The sequence below is a fragment of the Anas acuta genome, chromosome 3, assembly GCF_963932015.1.
Source record: "Anas acuta chromosome 3, bAnaAcu1.1, whole genome shotgun sequence".
Taxonomy (NCBI): domain Eukaryota; kingdom Metazoa; phylum Chordata; class Aves; order Anseriformes; family Anatidae; genus Anas; species Anas acuta.
In genome coordinates this window covers 58,313,584-58,340,109 of record NC_088981.1, presented here as the reverse complement: position 1 = coordinate 58,340,109, position 26,526 = coordinate 58,313,584, and the positions used below count along the sequence as shown (strand labels likewise).

Sequence of the window (26,526 nt, the reverse complement as noted above, 5' to 3'; positions counted from 1 at the left end):
ACTCCACACAGACTAACAAAATCTGTCAGGTAAATACAATGCTGACTGTGATAGCTGAAGGAGTCCAATGTTTTAAAATACAGCAATGTATATGATCTTACTTATCACCTTACCATGCTGGTGCCTTTAGCTTAAACAGCTTTTCTGAAGCCTGGATCACTCTTATGTGGTCATTAGCCAACATACTGGCCCCCAAGAAAGATCCTACTTCCCAATAGCTCTGCAGTTTCTCCAGGCTCCCCTTTTTACCAAGCAGGCTGCTGATCTTTACCCCTGTAGTAAAAGAAATAATAGGTCACAGGAATGTATTAATGTACTTTGTACAAACCATTTCCATGATTTGAAATCTATTTGAAATCTAATGAAATCTATTCATTGCTTAAGTTACTGCAGCCTCTCCATTTCAAATGAAATAAGATGGAAAATATACTTACCAGTTAACGTCATACGCTTTCCAAACACCCTAAGCGGTAGAAGATTTTTATTTCCCCTCCCCCTCTTCCTAAAGGCATCTCAAGAAAGGAAATTTAAGACATCACTGTCAGGACAAGGCCACAGTCAGATTACCTATGTTCTTGCATGGACCTCATCTGTAAAGGTAAATTGGGGCCTTAGGCTACACAACATAGCTGTAAAAACTTAACAGATGCTGAATAAGGCACCTATTACGTTTTTTTCTGCTGTTGTTGTTTGTGATTATTTTTTTTTGACTTACAAGCCCCAAGCCCCAAACTTACCTTTATAGACAAGGTCCCATGCAGAAGGAACAGATGATCCACTGGCCTTCTTCCAGCAGTGATGTTCTTTTAATTGCCGCAAGTCCTACCCCAATGAAAGACATCTATTAATATTCATAAGTCCCTCAGCAACTCAAGATTATGGAGAGCCTCAGGTCTTACTTTGACTTGCTACATTTTCTGAAAGCTACAAGTTTCCCTGTAGTCTTCAGGATGATTTTTAGATCACATTAGCTGCTGCATATTTATAGCCAACATGAGACAGGCTACACCATCCCCTGCAAACAAAATAATTTCCAGCTTGTTAGACAAGCCTCTTCATCACAGTAGCCCACTTACTCACTTTTCCCACACTACTCAACTCAGTTTCCCTCCCACATCACCTGCCATTGTCCTTGATATTCAGAGTTGAGTATTCACAAAAAGTTTCAATGCAACTGTTGATCTATATTTTTTCCCCTTAACTTTCTTTAAGCAGCTAGCAGACTAAATTTCATTCTAGAAGCAGCAATAAATCTCACCAAAATAGATATTGTTATGTTAACTAGATTTCAGACAACAAAATCCATTTGGTTTTCTGCTGCTGTTAACATGTTTATGTTCTCAACCCCAGACAATGAACAGATACAGTTTTACACTTCGAATACAAGAGGTCTATAGTCTATTTCATGCCTGTATTTCACTTTGTGCTCCTTTGCTAACAAGTTGTCATGCCTGAGTAACATACAGAACAAAGTAATACTTCAGTGTAATTAAAAGCATTACTTGTTTGCTTCTTAGGAAAAGAAGTTTATTTATTCCTGAGGAGAAAACATGGAATTCCAAGTTTATGGCCTTCTCTTATAATTTCTCTGACTTATTTTGATCTTGTCTTTGAAAGTTTGAGAGTGTAAGAACACCCAAGCAAAGTCAAGACATTCTCTCCTTTTTGATAAACTTCACATTCACAGTAGCAAAACCACCAACAAAAAAGCATCAGCTGAATTCCAGCACATTTTATCGCAGATACTTTTTTGCCTTAAAAATGAGCAAAAATACAGAAGCCATTAATACCATGAATACACCCACAGCTGGAAAGAAAATAATACACGGTAACGAGATACTACCAGTTAAACATTACTATGAAGGCTTCATAAACAAACTGCTTTTCTTGCTCAAATATTGACAGAACAATTCATATTGCTGGATCCTTTGTGTATCAAAGTTACAGTCTGCACAGATCATTACTGCCAATGCAAAGCACTGTGTTTAAGTTTTTGTCTCAAATTTCTGCAATTTTATACGGTTAAGAAAACAACAGTGTTCAGAAAATATACTAATATACAATATTAATGCTTTAGTTGATCATTGCATTTTGAATTATTATTCTGGCAAGTATAGGAAGGAACTTTCAGAAGGCAATTTTTTGATCTGATGCAAATGGATAAAAAGCCTCTTGGTTACTGGAGTTATCCTTAGTTTTACTGGATTTACTAAATTATTGGCACTGTAACCAGATGTGAATTTTCTAATTACAGCCTCATATACCCTCTGAAGTGCTGTGAAGGGCAATATCTTTCCTTAGCCTTTCCCAACCTACCCACATAATTTCCACTGGAACCTGGACTGAACTTCAGTTGGCTTGCTCTTACCCACCTCCTTATCTCCCTCCAGAAGACAGCCTTCCTGTAACTTTTATGTGCTATAATAATGCTACACGTGGACACCAAGCTGAAAACACTGCCAGAAAGATCTGACTGCTGCTAGCGAATGGTCTTACACACATAGATCAAGACAAGAAAGTGACCATCAGAAAAATAACATACATGTAGTCATTACAGATCCTTTGGACAGAAAATAAATTGCACAAAACCTTTGATTTTGCTTACTCTTGTTTAAAAACATTAACACTAGCCCAAGGCAAAGACAATTCAAGTCAACTGACAAACCTCATTATATCAACGTGGACCACAGTCTTAACACCAAGAACTCAATGACCAATGATACACACAGGGTCTATATTATAGATGTATTTGAAATTTTCTTTCAGCACAGCTAGATGAAACTTATAGTATTTTGACAATATTTCCTATAACAAAATAATAAATATTAGACACTAGCAGATCCCTTACAGCACCTGAAGAGGGCCTACAAGAAAGATGAAGAGGGACTCTTTTACCAGGGATTGTAGTGATAGGACAAGGGGTAACAGCTTCAAACTACAAGAGGGTAGGTTTAGATTATATATTAGGAAGACATTATTTACTGTGAGGGTGGTAAGGTGTAAGGCCTAGTGGAAGGTGTCCCTGCCCATGGTGGGTGGAATTAGATGATTTTTAAGGTCCCTTCTAACCCAAACCATTCTATGATCTATTATTCTTATATGATTCTATGATCACAGGAGGGATTTGTCTACTTTAAGGGTTTTCAGCAGACACCACCTAAGTATTTACATGAGAGACTGGCACACCAACATCTCATTAAAAAAAACAACACACAAACACTTCCAAACACCTACCAGATATTTCTCCTCTAAATCTCAGTCATCAGTCATGGATGGAACCTTAAATAATAAGGAGCCTTAACTTCTGTACCATTCTCCACACTGGATAAACTCACAAGATGACACCAAACATCTGATCCCTACAAATAACGTACTTATGAAATCTGGCTAATCAGCTTGTCCAAATCTAGTTTTCCATAGTCTGTGTGCAACTGAATTTTCTTTAAAAGGGAAGGATTCAAATTAAACCACATTATAAATATAGTCCAGACACACTACACCATCTGTAATTTAAAATCAAGCCAGCTGAGTGAGTATTTGCAAATATTATGTAGAAAGCAAAATGTATATATTATTTTACCACCTACACTGACATGAATTCAAATTTCAGTGTAGGAGATTAAAGCATTCTACCCAAGCCCCCCCAAAATTCATCCACTTACAGAAGGGCAAATATGGTGGTTGGGGCAACTCTACACAGCCCATCACATCTAAAGTTGCTTCATTAAAAAAAATAAAATAAAATTCAACTTCTATCATTTATATGGAAGTAACCATCTCTGAGCTCCATGCTCAAAAAATTCTTTATCTAGAACTTTACTGCCAGAGATATACTGCACACCCAACTTCTAAACAAGTGAAGTTGCTCATTTACAGACATCCTGTGGAATGAAGAACATTGCTTCCTTCTGCTTGGGAAGCAGAAGGATTAAAAAAAGAATTTCCAGTAAGTCAAGAATTACATAATTTAATGGAGGAAAATGCCAGTTAGAAAGTATATTTTACTACCTATTAGAATTTTCAGTGCTCTCTCTTAATGACTTCCTTGACACTTTCCGTTCTCCTCAAATACAGTAAAATCACAAACAAAAATCACAAGTAGGATAGACCCCTTAATACAGAGGTTCAGAAAACCTCAAGAGAACATCTGAGCAGAAACATGATTCTTTCTCCTCTTAATCCACCCCAACATCAAGTCAAGTGTATTTTCACCACTGTAAGGATAGGCTCTTTATCTGTATTTCCAAACATTCCATAGGTGGCTTTCTTTGTTATTGTTGTATTTATTCATTCATTTATTTATTTATTTTTAAAGACTGTTACCTAGGACTGGATTTTCCCTTCAACTGTTCCTTCTGGCTAACAAAAAAAGACAGCACTGAAAAGAAGGACAGTCAGTTTTCACTGAGCTCTGGTAACCTGTAGACTTTCAGTCTGGAACCGGGTATTCATGACAGTGCACACCATCAATCAGGTGGAATTAATGGTGGTGCGAGAGACTAATTTAGATGTTCACATACTCAATATCAAAGCTTTCATACACAACCATTAGATTTTTTTTCCCCTTGTGACAGTGGGTGGTGTTATACTTTCACCAGAAAGCAATTTCACTGTGAATTTGCAAGCTATAATTACCAACTTTCCGAAGCTCAAAGGAAGTATCAAAGCAATGTCCAGCTGCCAGGAGGAGAACTGCATAATTGATTCCTGACTGCAGTGTTGGCTCTGACTCAAATGCCTTCTTGAACCTAGAAAAAACAAACACGCAAGTTTACTTTCTAAATAATGCAATCTAATAGGTACATAATTATACTTTTAGGTACTTTAAGTGCTTATCTTCAGTTTACACAGCAAAAATCCATGGAAGGAAAAATATTTTACTGTTTTCCACACATGATTTTTGGCTATTATTGAGGAGATTGTTGCTTGCTCCTCACACTTCCTTCCTTTCACACAAGTACAGACTACAGCCACCCACCGCAGTAAATTTATAGTCTCCTACTAGATTTGCAATTCTTCCGCTAAGTTTAAAAGAGAATATTATCAACTTGTAATAGACCCATTTCACAGTTTTATTTATTAATAGGCTCTTTAATTTACTCTTAAATATATGGATTTTTAGTAACTTGAAACTTTAGACTGATCTGCTCCAGTGACATACATGCATATCAAAATGCATAAGCATAAAACCACAAAAACACACTTTGCATTCAGCCATGATTTCAGCTACTCCAAGTTTTATTCTTTACTAGCTGTATCCCCTGTCCTCATTGTCCTAAGTCTATTCATATAAGGCATGGACTACACTAGATTTGGTTCTTCTCAAGAGGAGGTGAGCAAGAGAGTGAAGGAATGGCAGTGGTATTCATATAGCTCAAGTCTTGCCTTAAAAGAAGTCCAGGGGTGTCACATAAACAGAGCAGACTTAATCCCCATGCTAGCAATATAAGTCCTAGAGGAAATCTATAGTGTTTTAAACTTGTTCTATAGAATATGAACCTAATTTGGTTTTTATATATGCACCTCTGTAAGAAGGCAAACAAAGCTAACATACGTGAGGTAGGGAGCACAAAAGATGCAGTTAACACAACTGCATTATAATAAAAGGAATTAAATTTATAATTACATTCAAAAGGAGAAGAAAAACCCAGGCAAACAAATAGATTATGAAAGTGAAGCATGTTTTAAGATTAATACATAAAGAAGGAAAGAAAAAAAATACATAAAAAGCCTAAGGATTTGGCTTCCAGACCACACTCTGACATGAAAGCAAAATTATGATATTTGTTCCTAATAGGTCAAAAATATACCTTTCTTTCCCCTGCTCTAAAGGTCTGCTTTCCAAAACTGCAAGAAAGGTTCCTCTTCAATCTGCTACATATATGCTCTTCCTATACTACAGCTCTGCCCATCTCCAATAACTTGATCATTAGACAAGAATCTAGCACTCCTTTTAAAAAAAGGCATAATGATCTGAGAAGATAACTTCTTTTCTTGCATCATCTGCCTTTCCTCTTCTGCTGTTAGTTACAAGAAAATGAGTAAGAAAGTACATACAAAACATTTGTGATCACTAAAAGAACATACCATCACAAAAAAAAAAAACAACAAACAAACAACAAAAAGCCACCAACGAAGCAGAAAGACCCTCATTGATTCTAAACAAATACAGTCCGAGTAGACCAGTTGGCTGACATAATTGGTTTGGAGACAGGGCAGCTTTGGAAACTGGACTCCCTTTTCTCCCCTAGTGAGCTTTCATGTTGTAATTGTCATGCAGTATCAGGAAAGAGAAGAAAGATTGGCAGAATAATTGACACCAAAGAAGAAAAAAACCCTGAAAATAAGTACTGTTTGTTTCAATACAGGAGACTCCATGCTTCCGCCTATTCATTTTGCCACAAAATGCCTGATTTCTCGCATGACTACACAAATTTCTCTAGTTCTAGGACAGATACATACCTCTTTTGTTTTTAAATTGTGAAGTTTTGTACCTCTAATGCACATCAAGTGGGAACATTTGTGCTATAAACAACGTTAATCATACAGGCAAAAGAAATAGAGATGACCTTAAGCATACAAAATAGTCACTGCTCGCAGATGCAATTGATGGAACAGCCCCACAAAAAGAATGCCTTTATTTATTCCATGTCATATACAGGCAATGAAAACAGCCATACACCCAAAAAAAAATGTGCTGTGACCCTCACAGACTAAGAAACCAACTCATAGGATCATAAGACTGATTTCCTTTATTATGCTCAGTCCTTGGCTTCTTTATACTTAGACTGAAAAGTACCATCCTCTAACATAATTTTTGCAACATGCATAAGAAAAAAACCAATCAGGAACCAAATATAGACATGATGCTTCTCCCTTCCCCATGGTTGAAACTCATCTTCCTAGCTATCTACATGCTACTTGCACCAAGAAATACCTGTATCTTAGAACTCTGAAGTCTTATTTAAGCCTCCTGAAATCTTATAACCAAAAGCATAATTTTACATTTGTTGTGATCCTGTGCTGACATTCTCGAATCTGCCTTACATCCACATAGTTTGCACAGCACTAATTTACAGACAAAAATAAAAAAATCTGTAATAATTTTGCACAGATGAAAATGTTCACACTTTCAAAATAACTCAAATCATATCTGTTCATTGAACTGATTGAAATTCAGCAGGTGCAATTGGTGTGCTTTGTCAAACTCTAAATATCACTGGAAGCACCTGTGCAGCATTGTGGAAAAGCAGTCAGGTTTAAAAATTTGCCTATAGAGGTTGGCTTAGCTGATGCAATTAAATTGCCATCAAGAAATTGAAAGCTGACATTTGGGAAAATGTTGCAATGTGGACACTGAATTAGAGAGGTAGCAATACGAAATTCTGAATAAAGACTTGACAGCACTGGTAAGTCTGATTTACATTGTCAGTAAGCAACAAGAAAGTGACAGTTAATAATTAGTTTTCATTTCTTGTCTCATATTTATATAAATGTCTTTTACTCAGCTTTTTAATTGTCATAAAAGCAAACTTACTGCCTTTTTTTTTTTAAATAGGCTGAAGTACCTTCACATCACAGGCTGTTGCAAAACCAATGCTTTGGATCTGCTGCCAAATTCTTTTCTTATACAATTCACTATACTTCTCCTGCATCCTCATTTGTCTAAAACAGAGATAAGGACCCTTATCTCAACATAAACTAACACTACCATGGAGGCTTTGTTCCCGTGTGCTCCTTCCTCCTGCCCCTGCTGTAGCACCTGTAGTAGCTCTGCTCCCCCCCAGGAGCCATCAGTTGGGTTACGGCTCAACCCTTTAGCCACACCAAAAGCTGCTGTATGTCTAGCACTAAATTTCAAACCAACATCCTACAAGGTACAAGCTAAAAGCAAGTGACTGGAACCTGTACCAGATGAGCCAAATTCCAGCCTAACTGACACCACCTAGCCCTATGGCAGCAGCCCCACTGAGCAGTCTGCATTGGGTCTTACTTGCCAGAGACTTCAGGGATTATTTTTAGGAGCTGACTTGTCAGCATCCCCACCCCACCGCAGGAGCCGCCAGCCTCCTGTCCTTTCACAAGCTTTTATGCCTGAATGCAATCATTGCACCTCATCAAATAGATGAGCACCATGACTGATACGCGTATCTATTAAAAGCATGTTAAAATGGCTACGTGAAATATCCTAGTAAGTAATTACCCCTATTAAACATATAATCTTTCTTAATTATGTTTGAAAATCTCAGTCTGTTCTTAAACAGATAAATGAAAAGTAAGAATGAGGAAAAAGCACAATATATAACAGCAAATTTGAGTTCTATTTATTCTATTTAGGTCATGGTAATGCCTAGTATTTGTATACACAGCTACTACAGTTTTATTTTTGCATTAATTCATGACATTAGCAAAATATTTTTTTTAAACAGTATCTCAAAAGTTGCTTATGAGCTTTGTCTTAGAGAAAACACAATTTTTCTTCAAAGTTATGAAATGGGAAGGAGGGAAATAATACGTTGCTTTCCTGTTATTTTGACATCACTCAGAAGTTCAGTAAGCTTTACAAAACTGTAAAGCATGACCAACAGTTAGGAATTGTACTTGCATTCTGAGACCATAAATGGTAAATAATTATATATTATCTTTTACTGAAGACAGTTCTAATCTACAGATTACTGAGAAGTGATAAATGAGGAAGAGAGACGCAAGCTTTCAATTCTAAGCATTTACTTCAATAGGCAGCTGATGAGGACAGAACTAGGATCTAACGTGCAGGATATGCACAACTGTAATGGAGAAAAGCAACTCATCCTGAGAAAAGTCTAAGATGGCATCCGGTGCTGCCATTTCAAACATGTCTTTTGGGAACTGAAAGCTTGAGGGATAAAATAAGAGAGAAAGAATACTTAAAAAAAAAAAAAAAAAAAAAGAGAGAGAGAGAAAACTTATTCCACATTAAAGTCAGCATTTTTTGTGCATTTCAAAAGCAATAGCATGGTACCTGCCTCTAAAATTATAAGAGCATCTAATCTAATGTGTGCTTCTTAGACTCTTGGTGGTACTACAGACCACTGTGACATGAAAATATTAAATGGTGATGATGGGGTAATAAAGCTTTTCCCAGAATGATTTTGGAGCAGTCATATTTCTCATGAGCAAAGAAGCCAAAAAGGACAAAATGGTACATCCTAAGCATCAGTGCAGATTTATAACTCAGCACCTTTAAGCTCACCTGGTAAATATCTATCAGATTGCAGATACACCAATTGATTCAAGTCTGATTACTGTCTGGCCCAGTTTTGTAAGAATAATACAGAATCACAGAATTTCTAGGTTGGAAGAGACCTCAAGATCATTGAGTCCAAAAGTAAAGAAGTAAAGCAGAGACAGTAAAGAAGAGACTTCGTATTTGAGAGAAATCAAGAAAATACATTCTTGTTTAAGGAATGCTTTCCCAAAGCTAAGAAAGGGACATAGACCAGGAAAACAGTACTCACCAGAACGTCCCTTTGTCTCTGCATTCTAGATCTATGAATCCAGATTCCAAAAACATGTCCTTGTAAATTCGACCAACCAGGCAGTACATATCTGAAGCTACTTGATCCTCCTGTTCTACCAAAGGAATCATAATTTCTAGAGCTTTCTGTCTGTCTCCAGGCAGATTTCGCCTATTAAAAATAAAATATTTCAATAAAAAACAATGAAGTTATCAAGAAATATGTTTTCATGGCCATATTTGAATATATACTAAATTATATATTTAGAATTTGATAATATTTGTTTGTTTATATGTTTTACCCATGTAAAATGTGCTCCTAGACGCAATGGGCTATTTTATAAACATTTTTTTAAACCATGAACACTTAAAAAAAAAACAAAAACACAACTTCATAAAAGCCTCCCAAGCACGTTTACTCCCGCATGAAGTATCAGCTAGAGCAAAGCAAGAGTAAGCCTCAAGAGCCTCAAAGCAGAAGCAAGCCTCAAGAGCAATCCTTAGAAAGTAATACTTTCTTACAAAATATAAAGATATAAACCCAGGTTTCATATCTAAACCTTATTTCACAGTAATTCATACTTTAAAGGCAAAAGATTCCTTCTTGTGTTTACGATTTTTAAATATATATTTTAAATGTGAAGCAAAGAAAAAAAAGTAGAAAACAGACTGAATTCCCCCATAAGAGAAGGTTAAGAAGTGAAGCCAATAAGGTAGTATTATCAAAAATAATTAATACAAATAAACCACGTAGCTGCAAGCATTAGACACTTCCTGGTGACTCAGTTTGGATACATACATCATTCAGTATCAAGAGTTTAGAATTGTTTTTACCTATTTGTGTGCTGAACAAGCAAATGACTCCTTTCTCAGCAAAAACTATTCTTCTGTGGTTTGGGGACGGGTTTTTTGTTTATTGTTTGCTTTTTTTTTTTAAAATTTATTTTATTTTGGAGAAGTTGCATGCAGAATTTGAGTAACTATCATTTGAATCGAGGGAATATAAACACATGTTTTTAGACCTACTGACAGATTCTCATCTGATAGAGAAAAGGCTTTTAAAAAGTCTGTTAAAATGAAAAGTCACAGTTATCTTAAAGCACATACTACTTGATCAGAGATTCAATAATGGAATTTTCCTCCCTTTGCAGGAACATATCAAATGCATGTCTGCACAGGCAGAGATAATGTCAAATGAGACGCAAAAGCACGTGTACTCTAAGCAATATGAGCTCATGAACGCAGTTCTGGAAGGAAGTGATGCGGAAGAATAGGCTTAAATCAAGCTGAACTAGGCAACAGAGGAAGAACGAGTACTTGTATCAACAAAAATAATTAAGAAAACAGAGCAAAAGCACTTCAGCAGATACTATGAACACCTTTCCTGAGGAAAAACAAAACAAAACCAAAATACAATAGACAGTGCAAATCCACGTGCTGGGCCAATCTCGATTGATGTCAGCTTAATAAGAATAAATCAAACCAAGTACCCTTCCTTCCCAACCTTCAGACCAGTCAAGTTCTAAGGAATGAGGGAAGTCTACTCAGACTACAGACTTGCAGTAGGCTCCTCAAGTACTTCCAGAGTGGCACAGCAAGACTGGTACACTTATCTGAGATGCACTAGTGCTCCCAGTCCCAGGCAGAGCAATCAAGTGCTCTCAGTTAAGCAAATAACCAAGTTCTTCGAGTCTATGCTATTCTGGACTCCCTGCCAAATGATCACTTGACCATTTGTGGAAGGTTAGATTCGTTTTATCTTCTCATTATCATCACTCAAGTAAAGCTGCAGACTGCAGCTTCTTCATGTTTGCCAGCTGACTTTGATTAGAGAATGGCTATTGTCAGAATGGAATTTCAGGTGGATAATCCTTCCAACATCTTGTATTGACTAGCACTAACCCAGATGAAAACACTAGCTAGCTGAACTTAATGACAACAAGAACATTAAGGCACAGCAGTGGTTTGTGTTGTGAGCCACTTATACTTTGCTGGTCTCCAGAGACAGAGGTCCCTACCTCTCTTTCTGCTTCCTCTAGCATCATCAGTGCATTCACATACTTTCTTAATTCGGGTCAGACTAATCCTAACTGAGCTGCTCTGTCCTTCTGTACTAGTGACCTAGATTAGAAGCAAGAGGAATAGTTTCTTCCACAGCAAATATTAACTAATGCAGAGTATTTCAGATCTGCTTTAGTTCAGGAAACATCCTCTATATTCCAGATACGGAGAAAGTTACAATTACCCCAAATAATGTCTTCTTGGCATACATGTTTTTATGGCTGTCATTGACTGCAGACTGTAAATTCAAAGTGAAAAGGTGACAGGGAAATCTGATCTGAACTCCTCTGGAGATACTATGTGGACCTTCTGTATGTCAGATACCCTCAAAGGCTACATCTTACAGTTTTCTCTTCAAAAACATGCCTCCTGGTCTGCAAGATGACCCAACAAAACCAATGGAGTGTAACGATCTGCCTGAAAAGAGTATACTGCAGTTTTGCAACAGAAAATATTTTTAGTGCCCAAGTCAACTAGCCAAATCCTGTTTTCAGAGGTGACTGTTGTAGAAAACAGTGACCTTGGGGGTCTAAACATGTTAAAAACCTGTTTCTGTTTTAAAACTGTCTTTACCTTTTCAACTAGTTGCCTATGAGTTATTTTTGACATCACTTTGACATGATACGCAGTTTTCAGCCTCCTTGGCAAACCTGAATTACAATATTCTTTCTGCTTCTCTCACAAATTTTATCTGTGAAACAGTTTCTGTATCTGAGAATTTCAATGCCTGCTGAGACTAGGTCTGCTCTTCTAAATATCAACAGCACAATCTTCACTGTGTCAATACTAAGAGAGCAGAACATCTCTCATTTCCTCTGAAAAATTCCCTTCTTAATGCCTTGCCTGATTGCCAGCATTCTAGAATTTCATTTTTCAAAATATGAAAATATATAGAAAAGTCAGCACACCGCTCCTATTTAAGCCAAGAAAGCAGTGGTTGTTGCTGCATGTGGTACATTTTGTGCATGTTTTCAGAGAACACGAAAAATTGTCTATTACGGTAAAATCCTTTGATTAACACTTGATGAAAGCTTTCCTCCTGACTCTCGACAACAGGAGAACTCAGACTTAAATAAGAGCATGTCTAAGCCAGCACAAATGCTGCAACACTGCCACTCAAACAGCGACGCTAAGTGTACTTGACAGAGGTAAAACATTGGTAGTATTTGTTTGCTCAGATTTAGGTTCTAAAACAGAAACCTCAAATATTGATGCAGACCTATGGAAAGAAAAAACAGACGGTAAAGGAAGAGGAATGTAATTTGACAATATGAAAGGAAAACAAAGCTCAGATTGAACACAAAGCTCAGAGTCCCCAAAATCACTTCAGTGAAAACCCTATACCTGTGTAAAAGGATTCCAGCGGAGACCTTTAACCAGGATTACCAACTATATGTGAAGTTTGTAGTACTGATTTACTAGTCAACAGCAGAAGGAAGGGTAGATTCTTACCTGTTCAGTGCAAATGCATAATGAAATCTCACGTGGTGGTGGGAAGCCAAGTCAAAAGTAGGCAGTTTTTCTAAGGTTTTCACCAGTTTCACAATGGAATCATAATCCTTCCAAAAGAAGGGAATAATGAAGTTTTAAGTGGCTGTACCAAAGTATACCTATATAAACTCCTCATTGAGCTACGGACCTGGCATTTCATACTATGATGAATTTTTAGTTTGCTCTAAGTTATATGGATTTCAGTATACTCAGTCTCAACCTGTAAATGGCTTGGCATTCAGAGATGAGAATACACACAGTATTTAGCATAGAAACACAATTTGGCCTCCTGTACTTAAATGTAGATCTATGGAAATTTCAGTACATATATTTCATGACTCAATTTTGCTTCAGGGGCTGAACACATAAGAGTTCCAGAACTCTTTAAAGTAAGCTTGAGACACAGTTAAAGAAAAAAAAGAAACAACTTCAGGATGATTAAGAAGCAACTATTGGATTACAATGTAGAGTGATTACTAGCTCCGCTCAGAGAAACTGCAGTGTATATAAACATGTTCTGTTGCCATGAGAAATATCATAAGCATGGTGACAAAGCACACACACAGTCAGAATACATACGTATCAACAGCAGAATGCTAACATAGCCTTTAAGTAGGACACACTAAAGGCTGCTCATCAAATAGTAATGCTGACATGTGTACAGAAGTGTAAAGGCACACTGGCGTATAGAAGTATAAAGGCGTGCTATAAAACAACGTAACTAAAAGTAAAGTGGAAAGAATCTGAAGATACCGTAAAGGACTTTTACTACTGTAGTAATGTTTAGTAATGTTTACTACTGTAGTAACGTTTATTACTGTAACATGCTACTTTTATTGCTCAGAGTTTCTTAGCAAATCTGTGCAAAATACACTAGAAATTCCACTAATAATGAAATTTAATATATTTTTAGATGATCTTTGAGCATAGGATACATACCTGGATGTCTCTATAGGACAACAGCAGGTTTATTACAATGTCAGCAGACAGAACTTCAATATTATCCACTCGCTGCCGAATCCTTGCCAGCTCTGCCGCAAGCTCTTTGCCAGTGTAGAGGGTACGAGCCTTCCTGATGTCATTCAGAATGGATTCCCGGAAATACTGGCTGTAGAGGAACAACATCACGTTAGCAATTTGGGACAGGTCCCTTGCATTTGCTTTTCTGGCCCTGCAACTCTACGACAGTACCTTTATGGAACATTTATGAATAGAGCAGTATCAGTGTGAGGAGAGTTGGTCAAACTAAATTTTCATTATCAATTTGTCTCAAAAAAAAAATTTCATCACCCTGAAGAGCGAGACTGACATTTATACAGCCAGCAGAAACATGAATTTTACAAAGGAATACAAAAAGACAACTTACCTTGAACTGGCCTGTGCTACCTTCAGGAGCTGAATGAATCGATCCACCAAAGGTAAGCATATAGGCCCAAGCAGCGACTCAAAACTGGGCTGCATCAGCTCTGTTAGTCCCTTCATAAAGCTACTATCACAGCAGTACACCTTGTTATGTGGAGTTATCATATAAGGAACAAATGTGTAGTTACCAGTGCACATCTGTAAGAAAACAAGATGCAATGGTTAAGATAGTTATGGTTTAGCAAGCCTAAACATAAAACAACTGCATATACCTAATGCAAAATTACACTTACTTAAGTCAAAAGGACAAAGATTTTACATACAGAGATGTAGGATTACATAAATTCAATTTGCATCTCAAACAATATACATCTGAAATGTTTTTAACATTTCTGATACACAATAACAAACTGATCACAACAGAAAAACTGAGAAAAACTAATGCACACATGAACTGCAAACCAACTCAAATAATTTAGCCTAACAAAGACAAATGAAATTCTCTGCTACACAGCAACCTTAAGCAGGATTTAAAACTATACATATTTCAGAATAATCACTTTCAGAATGTCTTAGAATTGCCAAACTGTACTGATTTCCATATATCAGTGTATGACAGATACTTTGCAAAAAAAAAAATCATTTATCTTCCAGGAAAGAGGGAGACAAGGCGTCTGGTGCCTGTGGTATGTGAGTACAGATTTATGCCCATAGAAAGCTTGCTGAACATTTGCGGTTCTGAAAGGTCCCAAGTATAAAACAGCATACCATCAGAATCAGGAGGAGTGCTGCCATTTGGTTTTGAAGCTCAGCCTCCACTACTGAAGTGGCAAGCAGCCCAGGAAGAAAAGCGTAAGGAAACGATTCTTGAGATGCATTTTGGCACCCCTGAATTATTTCTAAGGCTAACTACTTTCCAGTCAGCTTCTTCTGCTCTCCCAGAAGTCAATACAGCAATCAGCACATCACTTCAGACACTCCTCTGGCAAGCTGGGCTCCATGCAATGAAACAGCAGTGACTGGATAGTTTTCCAAAGCACAAAACCAGCTGCATGCATAAAGCATGCACTTTAACATGTAATCAGATTTTTAAAATTTGGAAGGATTGAGGTACTCTAGACTGTATAAACGTGTGTACATATTTGTCAGCAAAAATTAGCTTGTGTACAGATCTGAGATTAGGTATGAACAGTGTAAGGATGATTTCTTTTTTTAATTACACCTGTTACACTATTAGATGCTCTCAAGAGTGAACAGACAAACATCTGACCCTGGTAAAGCCTAATGTGCCCTACAGACAAAAGCAGAGAGGCAGCAATGAATTTACTGGAACTGGTTTCTGCGATTACAAGGCAAGGGTGGGCAGTGACTCGCACAGGAGCTGCTATTAAGCACAGGAAGACTATTTTTCAATTTATTTATTTATTTTTAATAATCAAGGAAAGAGGTTGGGAGGACAGAGCCAAGAGAAGGGTGAAGTAGCTACAGATATCCTGGGGCAAATATTTTACTTCCTAATGTTTATTCAGTGCATTAAAAACAAATTCAAGACTGCTTGCAGGAAGGCTTCTCAGACCTCTGGCATAGTTCTTAAAGAAAAATCAGCTCTGAAGAAGGATGTTTCCAGCTTTTGAAACCCACAGAACCTGAAGTTTATCCTGGTGTAATGGTCAGGCCACCTACAGAGACAGCACCGGAGTCTTCATAAATAATCCTACAAGCAGGAAGACTGCTACTTCAGAGCTCTTAGAAACTGATCCTGAGTGTACCTTCTCTAGGAAGTAAGTATCCATTTCAGTGGAACAAGAGAGCCAGCAAAACTTAATTTACATGTGTTTTGCCTCTAACCTGAGACCAGAAAAGCTGTTTATGTGCTAGAGCCTGCTACAGAAGGCAGAAGCCTTCAGAAGCAGAATACAAAAAGAGCAGGGGAAGAACTTAACAGTAAAAGGCAGGAGAAGGCACAACATGGGAATAAAACAGAAGTAAGCTCACTGTTGTCCACATGCACCCAGGTTTCTCAGGTAACTGTCTGAAGGCACAATTTCACCTGGGTCTCTAGTGGGGTGGAAACAAAGGCCTTTCCCTCAGTCAGGGCACTGATCTGGATGTTAACTTAACCTGGACTGTTATGTTTCTGGGGATCTGTCTGAAATTTTTCAAATTTGGCTGAAATTCATCAGACAGAAACAGGCAGATACAGCAAGAGGGTAGAGGAGAAAAAAAGTACAAGCTCTTAATATTCATTTATTTTGGAAAAAGGCTTGAAGAAAAAACAACAAACCACCAAGACATGCAGTAAAGTTAACAAATACAACAAATACTGATCTAATTTTCACTATCTTATCTAAAGGGTAAGCTGGATGTTTAGCAGATGAACCTGACAGAGGCAAAGATGCAGTAGCTCAGGTGACACAAGTGAAAAAAAACAAACAAGCTATGTATTATTTACCGAGGGCGGGGGGAGGAAGAAGATAAGATAAGAATGAGGGCAAGACTGCTCTCATATAACAAAGTCCAGAGTCTCCTACTACAGAGAAAAATGTTTTATCACCATCACAAATTCTAACTACAGAGACCCTAATTACACCTGTATTTGGGCAACAATCGTGACAGGAGCCTGTGGGGACCGAGCTGCCAGGCAGCAGCTGAAGAACCGCTCCAGAGGTACCAGTGCCAGGCAGCTCCACACCTTCCTCCCAGAAACAGTCTGAACTTCTTCCCTCCTCATTCCCAGACTACACAACCTCTATCTCTGCTGCTTTTACTTCTTTTCTCCCCATCTTTGCCAAAATGTAAGCTACACCAACTTTAGTGGACTTTCCGACACACGCATCCTTCCTAGCTGCTCACATATTTCTTCTGATTTTGACTTGTTTACAGCCCATTACTCCACTTGGTATTTTAAACATTTTCCACTTACCCTATTAAAATCTGCCCCTGTAACAATCCACCCCAACTCTGATTTCACAAACTGATATTCTTTCCTAAGCCTAATTAGTTTTGCTCCTGATTTTAAGCTTGCTGAGCACCCGTGACAGAAGTGTTGTTTTCCTTTGATACATTACTCTGACTCACTGTAAAATGTACAGTGCGAGTAATAGCACTGGGTCATTCAAGGAAAACGAGGGAGAACACCTCCAATACAATTGCAGTGTCCTTAGTTGCACTTGTACCCTTTTCCAAATTCAAGTAACATACAAGGGCTTCAAAAGCATGTGAGAAGAGACCCCAAAATCGACAAGAGGTGCTAGAAGTTTCATTTCCCAGCAATCCTTGCCTATAAACCCATCATTATTATTTATGGTTCAAAAGCTCACATTACACTAATGAAAGTTACAGTTCCTGGAGGTCACCTGAGCTGCAAGCCTGAAGGCATTACTGAAAGCATCAGGGCTGCGGCAGGCCACCAGCGTGCACAGAGGGTTTCGGTAGCTCAGCCACAAGGAAGCCTCAGGACACAACATAAGGTAAACTCAGCCTTGACTCTCAGAGCAGCTGAACTAGCTGTATCTAGGAGACACCAACACCTAGCTTGAAGGCTTGAGACCCACACACTCATTGCCTGGAAGCATCAGGTCACCTTCTGAAATAAAATCTGCCTCACGGCCCCATCACCGAATCAGTCAGACTGCTCAGCAAACAGGACTTCTGCTAGGAGCCAGTTATACACACGCAAGTGTTTACCAGCAAGTGACTAAAACTGTAATTCGCTTTTATGGATGTTTTAATTGCTACGTATTTTCCTAGTGTCCCTTTGTAGCTTGCTGTACAAAATTAAACAATTCCAGCCTATGTGTACCTTCAGTTAAAACACAGCCATAAGCTCGTCTAATTAGCTCTGCCATTACAGAATTCGAAACCAAAGTGCTTCCAGGTAGGCCCACTGCTCACTGGAACAATAAGCGCTTCCTTCTCGCTTGGTATCCTTTCTCTGCCTGTGAAAGTAAATGGGCATTTCACCTATTTGTTTCTAAGAGGGATAAGAAAACTACATAGCACGTAGTTTTATTTTGATCACCACAAGAAGAACACAAGCCAGCCAACATCCTTTTTAGTATGGAACTGTTGCTTGTGTAAAGCACAGCCTTTTGGGAAACACAGTTGGGAGCCCATATCTTATTAGAAAGCACATTATGCAATAAGGTGAACACTATTCTCTCCCCCACAAAGATATCTAGTGTGGTGAAGAAGGTTTTTCTCTGAAAGTGGCATAGACTAAGACATGGTGGTATAAACATTTGAGTTCTGCTCAAATGATTCTCCAATCTTGAATTTTACTTCAAAAGGAGGGAGAAGCTTTGGAGAATCTGAAGAAGTCAACGGTGTCCAGTCCTCTTGACTCCTAAGACTCTATTTTGCTCTGTTGTAACCACTTAGCAGTCAAATACCCACAAACAGAAGAAGGCTGCTTTCAAAGATGAGAAGCACTGAAGAAAACAGAAAACCCTGAAAACCAAAACCATGCTCCTTTACTTCTAGATGGGAGACTATGACAGAATCCCACCTACTTGCTGACCCTTAAGGTCAGCATCCACCAATGTATTTATTTCAAAAATAAAATTATCCGATGTAATAAAAATAACTAGCTTCTCTCACAGTGGGAACAGTTCTGCCTGCTGACTCTCCTTTAATTAAGATCGGCTTTTTCCCTGTTTTTCCCTACCAGTTCTTTTGAGGAATATCTGCTCTTATTTCAATTCTTTTGATGAGATTTTTATTAAAGGTAATTCTGTGACTGTTCATGGTGTTGCTTGTAGCAGATGGCAAAATCCTAAAACAAGTTATTAAATCTATTCCCTCCATCCCCAAACACACAGTAAATCAACATGTGCTGATGTTTTAATGAATACAGGCTCAGTTTGGGCTTACTGCAAATCCCACTCAAATGAATGACAGCCTTGCTATTGATTTGAAAAGGAACGTAAGTAGGCCTCACACCTCTAAGGAATTAAAGCACACAAAATGGGTCTACTCTTTCAAGTAGTTCCTATTTTCTTTTCATGTCCAACAACAACAATCCGTTGCAGCTATGGCACATCCTAAAGGCTCATTAAAAATCAGCATGCGTTGTATACATCCTTACATCATATCCAAAGAAGCTCAAACTTTTTTCAAGGGAAGTATGTGCAAAATGTATCAATAAACACAAAATATGAAAGAATGAGCAAGAGAGTGATGTACCACAAACAACAGATACCACAGCCGTCATTAGCAATGAAATATTTACTGAAGGTTACTGCATCACATTTCTACACACTTGGATACCAAAAACTTCAAACTGTTCCCAACTGATTTGCTAGTGGGGAGAGGAGTATTAGAAATATTTCTCTCTACTTCTACAGAGGGAGAGACAAACAGCTAAACAAATCCCATGAGATCTGCAGTTTTATAGTGGTACCTATAGGGAGGCCTGGAGCTTAGTGAAGTCTCTGGCATGCCTCAGTCAGGATCACTCATTCTCATACCGCTGCTAAAAGAGCTGTGCTCTAAACAGGAGGCAGTCCCATCATTAGGAAAGGCCATGGAAAACCAGCATTAATTACAAGTTCTGATTCTTTTAAATGACAGAAGACACTAATAAGTGTTCCAGCCATACAGCATTAATCTTAGTGCTAAATGCTAACCCTGAGCGTCAGCTGCCTAGCAGAGCGGTTCCCCTTCGGTCCTAACCTCTGCTCTGCCTGGGCTGGCAGCTGTCTGGTAGGATCACACCCCTGGCAACTCCTGAGGCCATGCATGGTGCAAGCAGAAAGCCTGAACCGAAAGGTAAACACTGCCAAGGTGTTACAGAGGGTGGCTGCAAACCGTACATATATTGCGAGCACATTCAACTTCCTCAGATTCAGCAAGTATTGGTATTAAAAAATAAAAACCAGTAAATCAACATTTGGAACCTGACCTGCAGCTTTTCTCTGAAGTTAGCAAGATTCAAGCCAGGGAGAATTAAGACAACAACAACAACAACAAAAAACGGTGAGCTAAAAACAAGCGAAGTACAACCACGTACTGTAACCTTTATACCAACATCTCTTTATGACTGAAACTCTTTACAAGTAATTTCTAGAATGGCTCTGCTGCTTGGTTGACCTCAAAAATCAGATAACAGCAAAGACTAAACTTAAGCTTTCAAATATCAAAGTAACTGCCTCCTGCCAGAGTATCACTCCCTGTAAAAACGTATGTTTTTTTTTGATATTACTGCAACATTTGGAAAAGGTCCAACCAAACAGCTATAAAACCACATATAACAGGAAATGAGCCTACGTTATCTTTCATTGCTCTGCCCTTACAGGTTTCTCCTAGCTATGCAACGCTGTATTGGCCATAACTGGGAAGAACAAAACTCCAGTCAGAACAAAGAACAAAACAGTTGGTAATGTATTTTTTTTTTCCTCCCCACCACTTTTAGGAAGACAAGGTTCAGGGAAAGCAAACACAAGCCATTTCAGTCAGACAGATCTATATATAGATAAATACACAAACAGACACTTGTTTTGCAGCCTTTTTAATCCACTGGTGCCAGGGATACCATCGTACTGTTATGGTTGGTGTTTGCGTGCTATTAAAACACATTTTCTAGAACTGCATGACTAAAATCCTGTTCTATTTCATATGCCAATTTCGTTTTTCCTGTATTTGCAGCATCACAATCATTCACGTACCTATTTTTAGTAAGGGTGGGGGGATCATCACCATTTGTTATACTAATTTATGCAAGAGTCTGAGGGTTTGTGAACAAACGTGATTTTTATGAAGCTGGAATTATATTCAATAGACAAGTACACACCAACGTTTTGAAAAATCTATTTCCAGGTAACTTTTCTGAGGAAATTCACGGATTGGCACGAATCCATGCCAAAAAAAGAGGGGAAAAAATCAGTTGCAGAGTTGCTAAGCCAGTTTTACTGACTTCCCTGTTCTAATCACTGGGAAAATACTTCCTCCCAGAAAACATGTTATGTGGGTGTGCTTGAAAACATCTGAGATTCTCAAGGAACACATTCTTTTTGTGGCATACACTGAAACGTTTCTAAAAGTGATAAGTGACAGTTTCACAGCCACCTATCTAAATTTAAATGGAAAACGGAACAATTCATTCTCAAACAGATAAAGGCCAAGTTATCATACTGCTCCTTGAGCTTGAGGGACTGTCATTTAAAAATAGGACAAGACAACATCTCCCCTTTATTCTAGTGCACAAGCCATATCCTGCTGGTTTCCTGCTAAACGAGCTGTTTCCCCTGCTCTCACAGAGACAGTATATTAAGTACTCAACATTTTACCTCGATCTCTGTCATCGTGGGTCAAAGGAAGAAAGAAATATGCAATAAATAAATTTACAAGAAACTCGCTGTTCTGTTTAACTTTGCGTAAAGTCATAACCAATCACCTACCCCATTTTCATTGGAGAACAGCTAGGTATTTTTAGCCTAACACAGCATTTACAGCATTCTGTGGATCTCTGAAAAGCACTTTTTATTAAAGAGATGCACAGAAATCTATGGAATGTGCTTTGCAGTTTGTTTTTGTTTTTGTTTTTTTAAAATGAATCTAGAGATACTACACAATTTAAAATGCAACATTAGGGCCAAAGGTCTTCTGGATTTAAGGTCTTCTTTAGGAATTCTGTTAGCTACAGTAGATAACCGTGTCCTTTTCAAAGGAACTTGTTTCATACTGATAGAAGTCAGTATTTAATCCATGAATTGCCATGTTAAATAAAATACCATAAAAAAAAACAGAATATCTCAGTGTTAAAACTGCCATAGAGACTGCATAATAATTTTAGAAATTGGTTGAGCTTTAAATATTTCATATGCCCCTTAAAAAGTTTATTCAAATATATGAATTTTACAGCATGCACAGAACTCTTCAGGATATCTGCAAACCACTGATTAACTGCTACAAAATTACACCCTAACACCCATGGCTACCAGCACCTCCCCAGGCGAAGCCAAGAACTCTGCATACCAAATGCGTATCCTGATGTGACTGACCCCAATGCTCCTGAACAAACCACACCGAGAAACACGTGAAAAGACGTTTTCACAGTCTGAAGTTTGTTCACCTTGAACTTAAGAGTAAAAAAGGAAAGGGGGATTTGCAAGGCCAACCTCAGAAACCAACAGGATACAAAGGTGCTGAAGCCTATGGTTTAGCGACAGGCAGTCACAGCCAGAATACTGGGACCAGCACTGCAGCAGGGCTAGCAGGCTGCAGACCTTTGCTTCTAGAAATAAATACACACACACTCTCTATAAATACAACTATTTTCACAGCTGCAACCATGGGTTTCTAAAATGAGCACCAGTTTGCAAATAACTCCATTTCAATGGAGTTTCGAAAAAGGAAAGCTCTGAAGAACACTGTGCTGAAAAAGACAACAGGAAAAAAATGGACAGATGAAAATGGTGTGTGAGAAAAAAAATATGACCGACAAGTAAATGCAGCAAAGAAAATGCCACCGATAGATAGAAGCAAGGTAAAAAGTGAGCCTGGTACCTAGCAACAAAGTGATACACACAGACTGGCTGCTAGGAGTTCCAGAATTCTGCATCTAACTCTGTAGAACACAGTAGGAAAGTGTTAAATGATTCAAGTGGAAAACATATGATAAACAACATTGAATGCCACAGAAGTACGGAATGCCTAGAATTCAACTGGCACACAGAAGTCATACTTACATTATTCTTCTGGCAAATAATTTCCTAGAAGAAGAAGAAGAAAAAAAAAGACATTGACAACATTGAACAACTACTAGGAAAGATGTCTGATCAGTATAACTCGCTAACATGAACATATACTGACATGACAGGAAAAGGCTGGTTGAGAGAAGTTTTCTAAGCCTGTCAAATCGACAGGAATCGAGTATTGTCTCAGGAGAGACAAAAGTTTATAGAACTAAGTAGATACATACATCCTGTAATATATGCACAGCACATGTACTCCTATAAGAGACTGTCAACATATACTCACAATTGTAAAGTTTATCATTACCATTTTGCTGCCCACAGTAAAACCGTAGACAGTAAAATAGAACAGTGAAGGCAGTATTTCTAAGAGGTTTAAAACTTTCTCAATTTGCACTGAAAGTCAACCATGAGCTACTCAAATTAGGTGAAATTCATGTTGCTTTAGTAAGTTTGGTGCAAAGAATATATCTTCATTTTTTAAACGCAAAATACAAATACGAATACAGGAACAAACACTGCCTCAAAGGATGCTCGTGTATGCCCACAACATTTTTTTTTTTGAGGAAGTAACTAAATAACAGGGAAGGGGTCTTAAGAATCTCTGGCGATTTTTCTGCAAACAATTAAAGAGCAGAAGCGTGGGACCAACTCAAAACTTAAACAAACTATGGGCACAGTTTCCAAGTCTTTCAATGGGCACTGTACCAATGGCAATTGGGACATCCAAGTCTCACAGCACAGGATTCAGATTCCATCAACATCAGTGGGAACCTGGCACGTGACCAGTTTGCAAAGTCCAGCTCAAACTAGTAAAAGTTTTTCCCAAGTGGTGTATCACTCCAAGTAAACTTTCAGTGGGAGTTGGGTATTTGGCTCCTTATGCAATACAATGAAATTCTGCTTTGCTTGTATTCTAGACCATTATACTTGCATAATTACATTCAATCCAAAGATAGCTCTTTTGTTATTAGCAGTTTTATTTTTAGGATTTTTATCTGTATACTCTTTGTGTTACAAAAAGAAAGGAATTGGATTGCCACCAATTCAGTTGGCCAAGATCATCTGGAGGGAGGTGTGGTGGGCAGAAACCAAGTTCAAGGTGTTTCTCTCCTACATGAGAACCAAGCTGCGAATAGTTGGGCAGAATCAAAAACAAATACCCTGCATTAACCAAAAGCAGTGGAAGCAAATCATTTATGAGAGGCGGCAGTGCCCAGATTGCAGTGACTCACCAAGCTGCTTACTAAAATGCTTCTTTTCAGCAATGCCTAGAGTTTAAGTGCAGTAGTATAAAACACCTCCTGATCACAGCCAATGAATCTGAGGGAGTGGAAGTAATTTAAAATACTTCCATCCAAGTCGTTTGCCCTCCCCCATCCCTGGGGAAGTTAGCAAGCCTTTAGCAGTGGAGGAAGCAAGCATCAACTTGGCTGCCAAAATTCACTCTAGATTACCTTAAACCTCTATCTTGCCTTAAGCCAAACTACCATACTGTGAACCTTGGTCCTGAGAAACAGGCATAAGTTTTATTTCTATTAACTCTGCTATAGTGTCAATAATCTCCAGCACAAGAATCCCATAGTCTCATCCGGTCAGAGCAGAAAATTCCTACTTCACAAGGGAGCTAAAAAATGTAGGAATTATTCTACACACTATCATTCTCAACCAGTTGTTCTTACTGTAACAATTTATTCCAAATACAAGTAATTCTCTTGAATGACAAAACCACATATTTAAGTTCTCATTTGAGATCTGTCAAAATTATGTTTCCATAAAGAGCTATTTAACATCCAGCTATTTAACTGACCACGGTAAAGTCATCTAAATCTTTCTCTTGGGAAAACTAAACTGAGTTTTTCAGCACTTCACTGTAGACTTGTTTTCCAAGCCTCAAAACATTTTTGCTATTCTTTTGTGAACCACAAGTGGCTTCTGTATTTCCCATGGAAATAGAGAACCTATTGCAAGAGTTAGATAACTGTGTCTTTTTTTTCCCCCCTCTCCATTTTTTCATTTAGAGGTACCTTCAGTGACTGCAGAGACTCAGAATTTGTATCACAGTAGAGGATAATGTTGTTAGCCATACTGAAGCTCTCTCTGACTCCCAGGTGGTAGAACAACGAAGGCTGACGGAAGGCATCACTCATCTCTACAACAGCAATATCTGCAGAAAGAAGTGAAAAATTGTCAATGAATGCCACACTTCTATGCCATTTTAATTGCTTTGATAAAAAGATTAGATTTTAAGTAGGAAAGAGTTCTATAGGGTTTCCTCCATTTAAGTTATGTCTGAGTTATGTCAGCAGGATGTGGTTTAAATTTTTTCCCTGTCTCCTCTTCCTTCCTCCCCTTTTACTACTGTTCCCCCCCATGAGACCTTCATTTCCACAGTATTAAGACATCATTAATCAAGAAAAGGCAAAATTTCGTGCCTTAGAGAACAAAATGTGTTTAAAATCTGTTTAGTTAATCTGTATTGTATATGATGATTGATGTCCTTACAGGGGAAAAAAAGATTGTATTTGATGTGCATTTTCATCTTCAATGCAAGTTGCAATAAAAATCATTGTAATTAGGTACTTGATTGCATAATAAACTGTATAGATTTTGTATTACATCTTTGGAAGAGAATGCCAACAAAATTGAAAGCACAGCAAAAGTAGAATTCCAGTATAAGTTACCATTCACATCTATTTTGATTCATATAGGAAGACTAGCGAAAAAACGACAAGGTACAGAAGAAAGGAAGGAAAGAAGAAGTGAATTTGTAAAGCTGTAGAACCCTCCAGATAATTAAAAAAATTCATTGTGCATTAATTCTGTTCATAGTAGATTGACCTGCATGAATAAAATTAAGCACAAACATGCATACACACAAAAGCAAATGTAATCTTCTGTGATTTCTCTGAAAAAAAAAAAAAAAAGTTTCACTTTCCCAGAGGAACAACAAGGTAAAACAAGAGGTAATGACAAAATATCAGCAGAGACAATTGAGACTTTTCTCACAACAGGCAGCATTTTTCCACTGCAAAAGTTTCATTGGATCAGCTGACTCATCTCCACCTCTCCTGCAAAGTGCCCTTCTTCACTCAATTCCAGTAAAAAAAAAAAAAAAAAAAAAAAAGGAAATGAAAAATGTAGCTCTGCGAAGAGCAGGAAAAAAAAAGCCGCCTGGTTTCCAGGCCCGCTTTCTCCTTATGTGAATTCTTTTACAACAAAAGACAGGTAGCAAGACAAGCTCTGCTGGCAAAAAGCTTATTACCCTGAAGTTCATTTACTTGGAATGAATTAAATCTCTAATTAGATGTAAGAGATTCTACCTCTAACCACAACTTTCACCTTGCCTATTTCCTTAGATCTTCAGATCTATAATGAAGATGTTCAATACTAAATACATGTATGCCCTGTGGCCATACCCCC

General features: G+C 37.9%; 1 protein-coding gene across 1 annotated transcript in view; it reads right to left on the bottom strand.

Moving 5' to 3' along the window:
- The window catches only part of MAP3K5 (mitogen-activated protein kinase kinase kinase 5), a 100,081-nt gene that overhangs the window by 44,362 nt on the left and 29,193 nt on the right, over positions 1 to 26,526 (bottom strand). Inside the window, exons 2-9 of the mRNA XM_068677312.1 lie at positions 25,131 to 25,270; positions 23,098 to 23,121; positions 14,415 to 14,608; positions 13,988 to 14,156; positions 13,010 to 13,116; positions 9,498 to 9,668; positions 4,636 to 4,748; positions 114 to 273 (exon numbers count right to left, since the gene is read on the bottom strand). Of these exons, the coding sequence (XP_068533413.1) occupies positions 114 to 273; positions 4,636 to 4,748; positions 9,498 to 9,668; positions 13,010 to 13,116; positions 13,988 to 14,156; positions 14,415 to 14,608; positions 23,098 to 23,121; positions 25,131 to 25,270 (1,078 nt within the window). The remainder of the gene's footprint in view (positions 1 to 113; positions 274 to 4,635; positions 4,749 to 9,497; positions 9,669 to 13,009; positions 13,117 to 13,987; positions 14,157 to 14,414; positions 14,609 to 23,097; positions 23,122 to 25,130; positions 25,271 to 26,526) is intronic.